Below are 12,118 nucleotides of genomic sequence, written 5' to 3'. Positions count from 1 at the left end.
TCACTTTACTTTTCGAGTTTGACCATTTTTTAAAACTCCAAATTTCAGAAAAAATCCCTGTACTATAGCCCATGGGTTTTTTCCAAAAAAATGGCTCCGAAATCACCCTCCATTTTTATTAGATTTTCTGATACATATTGATGTACTTATGCTGTGTAGAAAGTTTGAGCCGATTCCAACTTCAACTTTTCGAGGTTATGACCATTTTTTAAAAACTCCAAATTTCGGAAAAAATCCCTGTACTATAGCCCATGGTTTTTTCCAAAAAATGGCTCCGAAATCACCCCCAATTTTTATTAGATTTTCTGATACATATTGATGTACTTATGCTGTGTAGAAAGTTTGAGCCGATTCCAACTTCAACTTTTCGAGTTATGACCATTTTTTAAAAACTCCAAATTTCGGAAAAAATCCCTGTACTATAGCCCATGGTTTTTTCCAAAAAATGGCTCCGAAATCACCCCCAATTTTTATTACATTTTCTGATACATATTGATGTACTTATGCTACGTAGAAAGTTTGAGCTGATTCCGACTTCAATTTTTCGAGTTATGACCACTTTTTAAAAACTCCAAATTTCAGAAAATTTCCCTGTACTATAGCCCATGGTTTTTTTCCAAAAAATGGCTCCGAAATCACCCCCAATTTTTATTACATTTTCTGATACATATTGATGTACTTATGCTACGTAGAAAGTTTGAGCGAATTCCGACTTCAATTTCTCAAGTTACGACCATTTTTAAAAAACTCCAAATTTCAGAAAAATACCCTATACTATTATAGCCCATGGTTTTCCAATAATGGCTCTAAAATGACCCCCCAATTTTTATTACATTTTCCGATACATTACTTCTATTGCAAAATAATAGTATTCATCCTTTACCTGTTTTATAAATTTAAATCCAGTTCCTATCAGTACGATAATACAATTGTATGACTGGGCAAAGAGAGACACCAGAAAAAAATCTACTTTCACAGATCCGCCATTTTTATTTGGCAACACCTACAAAACTCCTCCCACCAATAAAATAATAATAATTTTTAATAAAATTAATTATAATAATTATTTTTCTTAAAAATGTGTATTGTATTTTTAGAGTACAATCCTGACGGATCAGGTACCTACCAGTTGATAGTTGCCGTCAATAGAGATGAGTTCTACGACAGAAACACGCTCCCAGCTCACTTCTGGCCCCATCCTGCCTCTCACATCATTGCAGGTATAATTAAACAAATAAATATTTATACATATTTATTTATTATTATATAATTATATACTGTGTTGTTGTTTGTTGTTGTTTACAGGTAAGGATGGTCTCAATGGTGGGTCCTGGCTTGGTTTCTCTAGGAGAGGACGTTTTGCTGTTTTAACTAATTATCGGAAGGACTTCAATGCACCAGAGTTTCAAGGGATAAGCAGAGGTGGGTGTGGTCTTAATGGTGTGGCTTGTACTTCAAACCTAACTTTTAAAAAACCCATTAGTTCCATTGTCACGAAATCCATGACAAGCAAAAACCCATTAGTTCCATTGTCACGAAATTTATAAAAAATCCAATATTGATCGGAATCAGCTATGTACATGTATATTTGTAATTTTTAGGTACGCTAGTCCTAAATTATTTATTAGGCGAGACCACACCCACCAATTACTCATCAACCTTGATGTCCAATTCCTCACAGTATGACGGCTTCAATCTCATCACTGGATCCCTGGGGTACGTCAATACGTGGGTACTATTGTCATGACAACGCCTTTCCTTTTTCATATAGTAATAACAAAGAAATGGTGTATTGCAGTAACCGTAGTGATGAGGGGGCGTGTCCCCTTCTGGGCGGAGTCTACGGCCTCAGTAACTCTTTGCTTGATTCTCCCTGGATGAAAGTTAAAGAAGGAAAAAAGAAATTTAAAGAGATAATCAGTTCCGGCCTCAGCAAAGATGACCTCGTGTCAGAGCTACTCTCGTTGCTAGGAGACGACACTTGGTGAGTTGCTATGGAGATGCTCCTTGGTAACAATGCTCCTCCCCCTAGTTACCATCCGGACCCAGAGATGCACGACACTTCTCATCCAGAGTTTCTAATGAAAGCTTTCAGTTCGATATTTGTAAAAGCACCCGGAGTTAGATATGGAACCAGGCAAGTGTAGCAATAGCTATTGTTTAGTGAAGAAAATGGGGAGATTTTTATTTTCGGCAATCGGCAAGCTGATGCTAAAATTACCACTTAAATGTGATTTATTCTTTACATGCTCAGCTACTAATTTACCTACATGTATTATATAAAGCAGGCAATGCATTGCAATTGACATTATTATTACTATTGCAGGACCAATACAGTGATACTGGTCGATCACGAGGGAACTGTAACGTACGTAGAGAGGACGATGGCCGAACCAATCAAAGAGGAACAAGTAGAGTGGATCACTACAACAGAAACTTTTAAAATAGAAGAACACAGCAGCGTCCTTTAGTTTTACTTCTGTATCAATAGAGAGACTTATTGTGTCATTGCAAAGATATTTCATGTAGTTTTAAATTCAATAATAATAATTACAATAAAAGTTTTGAGAAATATTAACCCAATAATAAATTTGTACTGCCATCAAAGCAAAAATTAAGAATAACAACAAAAAATAAATAATAACAATAACAGCGGTGATGGAATAATAATCATAAATGATGATGCAGCTGGAATAATAAATTACAATTAGGACTGCAGCGACTAAAATAAAATTTCAAATTCGTTACATTTTGAATCTTCTCCTTATCTCTTTCCAGAGCAGTTCTCTCTCCCTCACTGCCCCTGCAAGCATTCCTTTATTTTCATTTGCCCTCCGAAGGAGATAAGGCAGTGCCTCCTCCACAGATCCATAAGGCATGTACTTGTACACGTTGTAACCATGGTGACCTAAAGTGGGCGTGGTACATGTAAATAGGCGGGGCTGATTATACTTACCGAGTGAGAAAGTGACGTGGTCACACATTCCTAGTAACTGACCAAATGCAATGTTCTCTTTGCCTACTTTCAACTCTTTCATCCTGTGATAAAATTATTACCGTAACATGCAAAATTTTGTACTCATTGTCCATCAAAATTTCAGGGCTTACTTGCTGATGGCAAACTTGATGCTTTCTTCATTATGAGTGGCGACCATCACATTAACTTTCCCACGGTCCGTCGTCACCATTCTTTCCATTAGTCCTTCTAGTACCTTGTGATAACTCAAGTCGGTTTCTGATTTATTCCGCCATATTGGACTATCATATCCTAGAAAAAACTAACAATTATTACTGTCCTTGATGAAACGTAAAATGTACATGTACATGTACATCTTCTGTAAAAGGGAGGGAGGGAGGGTGCTTACCTTTATTGACGGCTAACATGTTCTCTTGCTCCATGTAAGCACCTCGAACCAGTTTGACGCCATAATGGAAACCGCTTGTCTCAGACGTCAGTAAATCAAGCGCAACACTTGTATCAACATTCTAAACAAATAATTATTAAATATCATTGCACGTGTACATGTACCTTAAGATAACACTGCTGTGTATTATATACAACAGGAGATTGCATGTTATACTTAGGCATGAGTCTGTGTACAGTGATGTGACGGATTGCTGGTTGGTAGTAAGTTTGTTCAGCGTCCACCATTAATCTCACTCCTCTTTCTTGCGCCACGTCAGCTAACGACTCTACCCTCCTCATGACACTCTTCATCTGGTCTTTTTCGTTATCTGACATCACAGGGAGTTTGGGCTGACTGGAGGAGAACTAAACCACAGACAGTGTTGTACATAAAGAGAGAATGAGGAGTTGTATTATGTACTTTCTTGGTGCTGAGAATCCTGTACAGCTCTTTACCAGGTTGAAATGAATGATACCATTGGAGGAATGAAATAGAGTCACTGCTCAAATAAGAAGAATACAATACAAATTGAAATATAACTGGTACAGTACCTTTGACCTTTGGCTCTTAAATTATCAAACAGTTGTGGTACATGTAGCTCCCTGGAATCAATCTAACAAGAAAAAATGTCATCATTATTGACTCTCCCTCTCTCTTTCTCTTTTACTTTCATTCTTTCAGCTCCTCTTAAAAAAGAATCCGACGTAATGACTCCTTCAAGTAGATCTGGTTTGTCAGCTAGTATGGAAAAGACTTTCTCACTGCCAACAAGAGCTTCACTCAGACGCAGCTGCAACAACAAAGAGAAAAGTTTAAATTAAAAATATGTGTCACTAATCACTAGTACAATGGACTTATACGTGTTACTGTACTGAGTTATTGTGCTTACAAGAAATTCTGTTCTTCCAAGTCCAGTTAGTTTGATGGCGGCAAAAGCATCTTCACCATCACTAGCATCAGCTGATGATAAAGATATCAAGTTAACATGTAAATCTATAACATACTGCTTTACCTGCTATTTTGATGCACTTTATAAAATTCTCCATATTCTCATCACACTTGTGCTCGTCTTGGTAGAAGTAGGTCCTAGCGCTGGATGTGACAGTTGCCTTCCCTGGGGTAGTGGATACACTAAACTGAGGGCTCCTGTCCTCATCTAATGAAAGAGGACAGAGAGAGGGATTATCATAAATAACAATTCATTATTATTATTCATTACCAGTTGTTACGTGAGGGGTGTCTGAAGGAGGCTTAGCTTTATGTCTACAAAAAAACAACAAAGAACACGTAGTAGAAGTACAAGAAAATAATGAATGTGCTTTTATTCAAATACTATAGACTCATCATACCACAATACAATCACTACCTACAACCAAACACACCAATACTATAGACTGTAGTAGTATGACTATAATATATATTATGTAATGTAATGTAATTTATATACAATTACAATTATTACATTACAGTACATGTACATGTACTACCTGACTTCCATGTACACTTCACTGTTCTGTACATCGTCCTCCACGGCGTAGTCAAGTATTGATCGAACCCCTCGGCTCTGTAGGTGCTTCATTGCCGGCTGGAGTGTTTTCAAATCCTCTCCGGCGACAAACTGCCCATATATCGTCCACTTCATGAGTTTCCTGAATAAAGACTGCCCAAGTATCTTTTTGGCGACTTTCAGCAGCTGCAAAGTAAATCAAAAAGTAATATACATGTACATGTACATGTATGTGCTAATAATGCCAGCCTTTATCATAATTACTTATTAGTACAGAGCAGCAAGCATTGTGTATACATGTGGATAAGACAAAATCCGTTAAAATAACAATTTTAATACAATTGTACATGTATTGACTAGGTACATGTACATGTGGATAATGTTGCATTCTCAGCAGCAGGGAGGACTTTATTCATAAATGCAACGTACCCTCTCGCTTGAATCCACAATGCTGTTGAAGGAGAAGAGTTGATAGACGAGGAATGCTCTGAGAAGTTGTCTCATGGATTTACCGCCATAAGAGAGGCTGGTGTCATCAAAATCCGGTCCCTTGGTAGCATAGAGAGCGGAAGAGGTGCTCAGAGGTCGAGAGAGGTGAGAAAGAAGGGTCGGGTGAGCTTTTCTCGTCACATTTCTGTTTCTTTTGAGGATCCTTAGTATAAAACCGCCGTGTAGTCCTGGCCACCTCATTTGAGAGGGGATTTACGCGCCTAAAGGAGAGATAAGGGAACCTCTTCTTCCTGTTATACACCTGTAGTAGTCCTTAGCAACTCAGCAAAGACAAAACTCATGAAACTTCCATATCGAGCAACACCCTTCAACCACAGACAAGAAACGCCTTTGACACACCCACTAACTGCACCCAAACCACGCCTATAAAATTAGAGGGCTTAGAAATATCCGGCAGTGGACGGAAACCATGTGGTGCTTTCAATTTTTTTTCAGCCACACCTTCAAAAATGGCTGACATCTATTGCTATCAGTTAGTGGAAGCTACTCCATATTTGGAGAGAGTGATTGATCATCTTCTGTCTTCAGCAAACAGAGAGAGTCTTCCTAAGCCACTGTCCAGGGAGCTGGAGGGATGGAGGGAGAGAGAGACTGGGGTTGAGTTCAAAGAAGGAGTGGTCTGTGATTGCAAGGTCATAAAATTCTCCACAGTCAAAGAAATAAAGAAGCAATTGAAGGAAACTCCATTGGGTGAGTGAGAAATATTAATTCAATATTTATTACGGGATTACTATAGACGGAAAATCACCTTTTATTCACGAGCTGCTTCAAGGTAGTCGGATTGTGTTTCCAAGGCAACAGGCTCCACCCAGAGTAAGCCATATAATTACAGTTGTAATCCCATAGAATAAAATAAAATTGTTGTAATTTTAGAATCCTGAGCTGGTTGCGAGGCTCGAGACAATCAAGGCATCTCTTGAAAATGCAGAGTACAATAAGATGGTCTTTGGAAAACAAGTAAAAATTAAATAATAATAATAATAATAATTTTTTGTTGTACATTTTAGAAAAAAGACGAAACATTAAAAGATATAAAATTAGATGGTTAGCCGCTATAAGTTTTATTTTTATTAATTTTATTTTATTTTTAGTTCAAGCGACTCATCGGCAGCTGCTAGTAATGTTCAACTTTTTCCTTACTGTCGTTGGGTCGTTTATTTTCGGATATTTTGCAGCTTATTATGCAGGGATGGACTCCACAGCTGTAAGGAATATCAACAACCAAAGTCATACCTCCATTTTTATGTCTCTTTCTCTCTCTACTCTTTCCTCCTAGTGCTTTGCAACTGGTCTTGTTTTTGGATTGGCAGTACTATTTGCGGATGTTTATTTTATCATCAAACAATTATAACACGATTAGTAAAGGCAGAAATCATTTCAAAAGTATCTTATTCTTCATATTAATTTTAGTGAAATTGCAAAAAAAAAATCTTATTCACTTACAGTGAAATTATAAATTTTAGCAACCCATGCATGTACATGTACAGTATACATGTACTTTAGTCTGTCATTGAAATGAGGCTCATCTGGAGATACTGCAGTTTCAATAATTATCACTACCTACATGCATAGTGTGTATCAATGGCCAAGGATAATTATTATGATTTTTCAATATTAATTCATTAGATATAATAATAATAATAATAATGATTAAAGTCTTCCATACATCATTTTAGAATGGAGCTGAGCAGTTACTACCTTGTTAGTTTGAGTGGCCTGTAATGAAATTGATAAAGCAAGCTACATGTATATAAGTATATTTAGGTTACCTTAGTGTATTCAATGGCTGCTTTATCAACATCTTTTGTGACTCCTTGGCCCAGAAATAGACATTGTGCATATATAAAATGAGCAGTAGCTAGTCCTTCTGATATTAAACTGGTAACACTTTGACTCTTAGTTGCTCTGCTTGCTGCTACATCATCGCAAACACTTTTAAAATAATCATTATAATCATGAGGATATCTTGGAGGCTGTACCTTTGTGCAACTTCCACGGCTTTGCTGTACATTTTAGTCGAGTAATAATAATTTGCAAGTAAGCCGGACCCATATATAGATCCATTGTCTGAGGATTTCTTTAACCATTTCAACGATAGTTCTCTATCTTCTAGACATCCTTCTCCTCTCATGTACAATAGCCCGAGTGTCCCCATGGAGTCCTTGTGGCCATTCTCTGCTGCTTTAACATGCCACGAGAAAGCCTGTTATTTTGCTTTTAGTATAATAATAGTTAAATACCATCATTACTGACCTTTTCTTTATCAGCATAGTCTGGTGTTGAGTAGAATAATGCTAGAGTGTTCATTGCTCGTACTCCAGACTCTGTGTCAGAGTTTGAGCATATCTTCCACCATTTTAGTGCTTCCTCTGGATCTTGCTTAACACCAAATCCTATACCAGCCATCAATTAAAAGGTTACTATACAATCTCCATGTGATTACATTACTTGTCTTCATTACCTTGAAAGTATGCTCTACCAATGTTAAATTGTGCTGCTGATACCAGGTCTGTGTTTTTAGCTCCCTTGCATTGAGCAACTTTAAGCATTAACTTAAAACCTTCTTCCTGTGTAAACATAATATCAACTCATAAATATGGTATGCTTCTTTTATGGTGATCTTACTGATGATGCTTCAGTCCCTTGAAGACCCTGATACCTAATCACAGCCAGCTCATACAGTGCTTGTGCATCTTCTTGTCTTGCTGCTGATGTCAAGTATGACATTGCTTTCCCTGTCTGTCCTTGAGATAGAAATATTTTTGCAAGTGAGAACTGAGCCATTGCATTCCCTCTCTCTCCCTGCTCCACCAGCTCTTCTAGCAGCAAGTCCTTCTTGTCTTGATCAGGGTCAGCTATTAGTACTGGCTTCTCTAAACTTTCTGCCAGTAGTGTATTGCTAGTAGTGACACTCATCGTGTATCTCCTGCTGCCCCACAAGTGATATTATTCAGTTACCATAACAACGAAATATTTAATACAAAACCAACAATTAGAATATAATACGGTATTGTTTAATGATCATGATGCTCTGTAAATTTTGTTAATCAACTTTGGGCCCGTTGTATGGCTATAGAAAAACGAAACATCATAAATAATAACATATTCTTATTACCTGAGGTATGCAAGAGAACCATGATGGATTTTGCCCTGATATCAGCCATATTAAACTACATTGAGAGATATCAATACTTATTCATTAATAAACTACTCACTTTTCATCTTGATTACTTTGCTATGCATGATAAAAGAAATATAATATATACTACAGAATATATTTTTAGATCTACTTTGGTATCTTTGAAATAATAAGTACAGTCCCTTCCTTCTTCAGGTGCATAAGGAGGAGCAAGAATGTCTAGAAAAGCAACATGAGAGCTAACAAGAAATTGCAATAAAACAACAAAAAGCAAGAGACATACTCTTGAGCTTTGATTTGATGAATGTTCCCCTCCTCTGGGGTAAAGTGACACGGCTCTGTGGCTGGTGTTGCAAGGATGCTGCGAAAGAATCTTGCAATGTAACTGTTGCTGCCTCTCTTTTCTGGTCTGTTATACGATGTCACACACATAGAACCAGATAGTATCTTCCTAAAATGAATAATATGCTGAAATAAGCGAGAGTCCATCTTCATTCCTTTACATTAATCCGTGCATTTCTGGGTGATCATGGAGTGGCATCTCCTTGTTTGCTTTGAGCATGAATATGGCTACGTTAAACTCTGAGCATTCATAAACGTTCATGAAAGCTGCAGGTGCATCAGTTACGAATGGAGGGTAATCCCAGGGCTTGTCAATGGCAGTGGAATCAAGATTGAAATCTTTAGGAGTTATCTGTGACATCTAAACACATCAAAAACAAGCTAAAACTAACAAAAACAGTAGATAAATGTCATTACTATCTTTTTTAACTTCTCCATTTCTTCTGGGAGCGTCTTCTCTCTTGAGAATGTCCTCCTTGCCTGGTGTACAAGTTGATGTACTAGTCCAGACATTTTGACCACGCCCATACTAAACCACCACGCCCATATACATTTTGTGCAGAACCAGGGCGTGGCTCAATTTTGCAGAAGATGTTGCTTTTGAAGGCCGTAGCCTTTTCTCTCTTCCTCCGTCTCTCCTTCTCTCAGGCTAACTATTCTTACACTAGTACACCCAGTAGGCTCCCGGGACAAGATGCTGTTTATGTTATAGCTACTGTTGGTCAGAGTCAATCCATCTTCTGTAACATCACCAATGACCAAACCGGAGATATAGTGCCTCCTGTCTGGTCTTTATCTACAATAAACGGCAGCCAGTTTGATCTCTCATTTAATGACACCAATGGCTTGTCAGACGATCCTTCTTTATCTCTCATGATTTCTGGTGGTGATACCAACCTCACTGTACTTGCTTTTACTGAATACTACAATAGAGCAATCTTCAGTTGCGGTCCAATGCCTGGGACTGTGCTTGAGAGATTTGTGATTGGTATCTTAAGTAAGCTATATATGTGTATTCCTTATAAGTGTGTTTACTTTATAACAGATCCCCCTACTTTGATTGGAGATATATCAACTGTTAATGTCACTGAAGGAGAAAGCGAAACGATTACACTAGTTAGCCAAAGCAGTAATCCATTTCCTCCATTTTATACACTGGGCTACAATGGAGATATTAACAGCTTCATACTAACAAATACGTCACTCTGGATTAGTAATGCCCAGAGAAACATGTCAGGAAACTATACCTTCTTTTTGAACCATGCTAGTGGAAATTTGAGTGCCACCTTTACACTTAATGTACAGTGTAAGCATTGCTTTAGAGCTTCAATAAAAATGTACTATAAAAAATAATTCATTGTTTTTTAGATGCTCCTAGCGGTATCCCAGTTGACACTGCTGCTTATGGAAGGATTGGTGATAATATCACTTTGACACTGTTCAGCAACTTGTCAGGCAATCCTTTTCCCAGGGTTGAATGGTATTTTGATGGAGATATTCTCTCTGATGCAAGCAAATATGACTTGTCTCATCCATTGAAGTTGATAATAATGAATGTTGATAGTGACGATTTTGGCTCTTATACTGGATATGCAATAAACATAGCTGGCAACATTTCGTCAGTCATAACTCTAACTGAAGCAGGTATGTTGTGTATCTGTTGCTAATTACTTTATGTTGTTATAACTACAGTGCAGCCAGGAACTCCATTGAGCCTGCAAGAGTCCAATGTCACTCATAATTCTGTTTCTATCAAGTGGATGGAGCCTGCTGATACTGGATTACCACAATTATCTGGATATATAGTTATGATCAATCCACCAGTACCAGGCAATCCATTTGTTACTGCTGATACTAGTATATCAATTAATGGCCTTTCTCCTACTGCCCAATACTCTGTATCAGTAGCAGCTGTGTCTTCTGCTTATCCTGAAGGAGGGAATGAGACCAGTCTTAGTTTCACAACAACTGATGGACGTAAGTTAAATCCCATATTTAAAAATCTTTTTATTTTTTTATTTATAATAATAGCTCCAGAATTCAGAACTACAGCAATTACACCGCTACCCAATGCCAATATTAACATAGCATTAGAATTGAGACACACTGGAGGTGCTGGAAATGATGCAGTATCAATAGATGCCTACTGCTCAACAGACATGGATTATGGCTTAGGCAGTGGCAGTGGAGATCACAATATGAATTATGCCAATACTTTCACATACTCTTGTGAAGAAAGATGCTTTGATGCTGGACTCATGGCCAGTTTTTCACTTGGTCCTATTACTGCAGGAAGCCAATACTACTGCTTTGTGAATGCATATAATTTAGTGGGAGGTGCTACTTTAAGACAGAACCTTGTCCCAGTAATAGGTCAGAATACTTTAAGCTCTGTTTTCATTTTATCTATCAATTGCATGTAATGTAGGTAAACCTTCCAGGCCAGTGGTAGCAGTCTCAACTAGCCCAGGACTAATCAGTGCTTCTTTACTGTGCCAGTATGCAGGGATACTAGCAGGAAGCAGTCTCTCCTTTAACATGACAGTGGAGACAGACCAAGGAAGTGAACTATACACTCAGGCCTATGAATACACAGACTACACTAATAATACCAACAGAAGTGTCTCTATACCAGTGAATGGTGGAATGATGTATTATGTAGAAGTATTTGCCATCAATGAGCATGGATACTCAGAATTGACAAGATTAGGACCATTCAATGTAACTGTGAATGTTACTGAAGCACCTACAGAAGAAGAATGTAAGATACCACTGCAACTGTAATCCATCATGCACTTTAATCAAATAATTTAATTGCAATACTGAGCTTGTTGGTCCATTGTTATGTACTTATTTGTTCTTTCTTTAGCTACTCGTTTGCTGATAATAATAATTGGGGCATCAGTTGGAGGTTTGATAGTAGCTGTGGTCTTTATATCCATCATCATTTGTATTTGTGGATGCTGCTGCAAGAAGAGGAAATCAAGTACAATATAGCAGCTGCTATTGTGATGATTGTTATTATTATTATTATTATTCTAATTAGGGACTGTACAGTTTCATACGAGTTCAGCACAGACCTGGAGGAGAAGTGATTCTCGAGCAATGGAAATGAGTCAAAGATACCGTCGCTGAACAATATCCCATAGAACAAACCATTAACCTTATTTTTACACGCTAAAACACAAAAATATTTAAAAGTTTAATAGCAGT

At 37.6% G+C, this 12,118-nt stretch overlaps 6 protein-coding genes across 7 annotated transcripts in view; 3 read left to right on the top strand and 3 right to left on the bottom strand.

Annotated features, from left to right (window-relative positions):
* LOC100633714 (golgin subfamily A member 3-like) overlaps window positions 1–1,025 on the bottom strand; it is a 7,597-nt gene extending 6,572 nt beyond the window's left edge. Inside the window, exon 1 of the mRNA XM_003384147.3 lies at window positions 884–1,025. The gene's annotated coding sequence lies outside the window, so the exon portion shown is untranslated. The remainder of the gene's footprint in view (window positions 1–883) is intronic.
* Window positions 1,026–1,076: 51 nt separating this feature from the next.
* Window positions 1,077–2,561, top strand: LOC100633585 (transport and Golgi organization protein 2 homolog). The gene is made up of 6 exons (XM_019993236.1): window positions 1,077–1,220; window positions 1,306–1,422; window positions 1,602–1,716; window positions 1,772–1,984; window positions 2,033–2,137; window positions 2,327–2,561. Exons 1-6 carry the CDS (start codon window positions 1,079–1,081, stop codon window positions 2,469–2,471), a joined length of 837 nt encoding a protein of 278 aa, XP_019848795.1. The 5' UTR covers window positions 1,077–1,078; the 3' UTR covers window positions 2,472–2,561.
* LOC100633461 (proline dehydrogenase 1, mitochondrial-like) lies at window positions 2,505–5,729 on the bottom strand. Its single transcript, XM_003384145.3, has 13 exons — window positions 5,344–5,729; window positions 4,895–5,100; window positions 4,627–4,670; window positions 4,420–4,563; window positions 4,297–4,367; window positions 4,075–4,197; window positions 3,959–4,020; window positions 3,828–3,906; window positions 3,530–3,772; window positions 3,366–3,486; window positions 3,109–3,268; window positions 2,957–3,039; window positions 2,505–2,908 (listed from the first exon to the last, which is right to left on the bottom strand). Exons 1-13 carry the CDS (start codon window positions 5,602–5,604, stop codon window positions 2,745–2,747), a joined length of 1,761 nt encoding a protein of 586 aa, XP_003384193.1. The 5' UTR covers window positions 5,605–5,729; the 3' UTR covers window positions 2,505–2,744.
* Window positions 5,730–5,829: 100 nt separating this feature from the next.
* Window positions 5,830–6,881, top strand: LOC105316745 (transmembrane protein 199-like). The gene is made up of 6 exons (XM_011411890.2): window positions 5,830–6,114; window positions 6,161–6,237; window positions 6,298–6,381; window positions 6,432–6,468; window positions 6,516–6,628; window positions 6,701–6,881. Exons 1-6 carry the CDS (start codon window positions 5,874–5,876, stop codon window positions 6,773–6,775), a joined length of 627 nt encoding a protein of 208 aa, XP_011410192.1. The 5' UTR covers window positions 5,830–5,873; the 3' UTR covers window positions 6,776–6,881.
* A 104-nt stretch (window positions 6,882–6,985) lies between these two features.
* Window positions 6,986–9,453, bottom strand: LOC100637030 (LRP2-binding protein-like). 2 transcript variants are annotated; one of them, XM_019993234.1, is made up of 12 exons: window positions 9,323–9,431; window positions 9,067–9,266; window positions 8,847–9,014; window positions 8,715–8,802; window positions 8,640–8,659; window positions 8,540–8,594; window positions 8,050–8,494; window positions 7,886–7,991; window positions 7,678–7,817; window positions 7,404–7,627; window positions 7,194–7,356; window positions 6,986–7,140 (listed from the first exon to the last, which is right to left on the bottom strand). In XM_019993234.1, exons 7-12 carry the CDS (start codon window positions 8,338–8,340, stop codon window positions 7,075–7,077), a joined length of 990 nt encoding a protein of 329 aa, XP_019848793.1. In that variant the 5' UTR covers window positions 8,341–8,494; window positions 8,540–8,594; window positions 8,640–8,659; window positions 8,715–8,802; window positions 8,847–9,014; window positions 9,067–9,266; window positions 9,323–9,431; the 3' UTR covers window positions 6,986–7,074. The 2 variants fall into 2 exon arrangements, with proteins under 2 accessions (XP_019848793.1, XP_003384141.2); XM_003384093.3 differs by lacking the exons at window positions 6,986–7,140; window positions 7,194–7,356; window positions 7,404–7,627; window positions 7,678–7,817; window positions 7,886–7,991 and having other exon boundaries at window positions 8,366–8,494; window positions 9,323–9,453.
* A 14-nt stretch (window positions 9,454–9,467) lies between these two features.
* On the top strand, window positions 9,468–12,116 carry LOC109580252 (twitchin-like). Its single transcript, XM_019993233.1, has 8 exons — window positions 9,468–9,902; window positions 9,951–10,211; window positions 10,274–10,549; window positions 10,598–10,882; window positions 10,937–11,278; window positions 11,334–11,666; window positions 11,775–11,891; window positions 11,952–12,116. Exons 1-8 carry the CDS (start codon window positions 9,497–9,499, stop codon window positions 12,038–12,040), a joined length of 2,109 nt encoding a protein of 702 aa, XP_019848792.1. The 5' UTR covers window positions 9,468–9,496; the 3' UTR covers window positions 12,041–12,116.
* Window positions 12,117–12,118: the final 2 nt, after the last annotated feature.

The sequence above is a fragment of the Amphimedon queenslandica genome, unplaced genomic scaffold, assembly GCF_000090795.2.
Source record: "Amphimedon queenslandica unplaced genomic scaffold, v1.1 AMPQUscaffold_13500, whole genome shotgun sequence".
NCBI classification, from domain to species: domain Eukaryota; kingdom Metazoa; phylum Porifera; class Demospongiae; order Haplosclerida; family Niphatidae; genus Amphimedon; species Amphimedon queenslandica.
The sequence above is the reverse complement of the archived record's forward strand: the minus strand, read 5'-3'. Positions and strand labels throughout refer to the sequence as shown.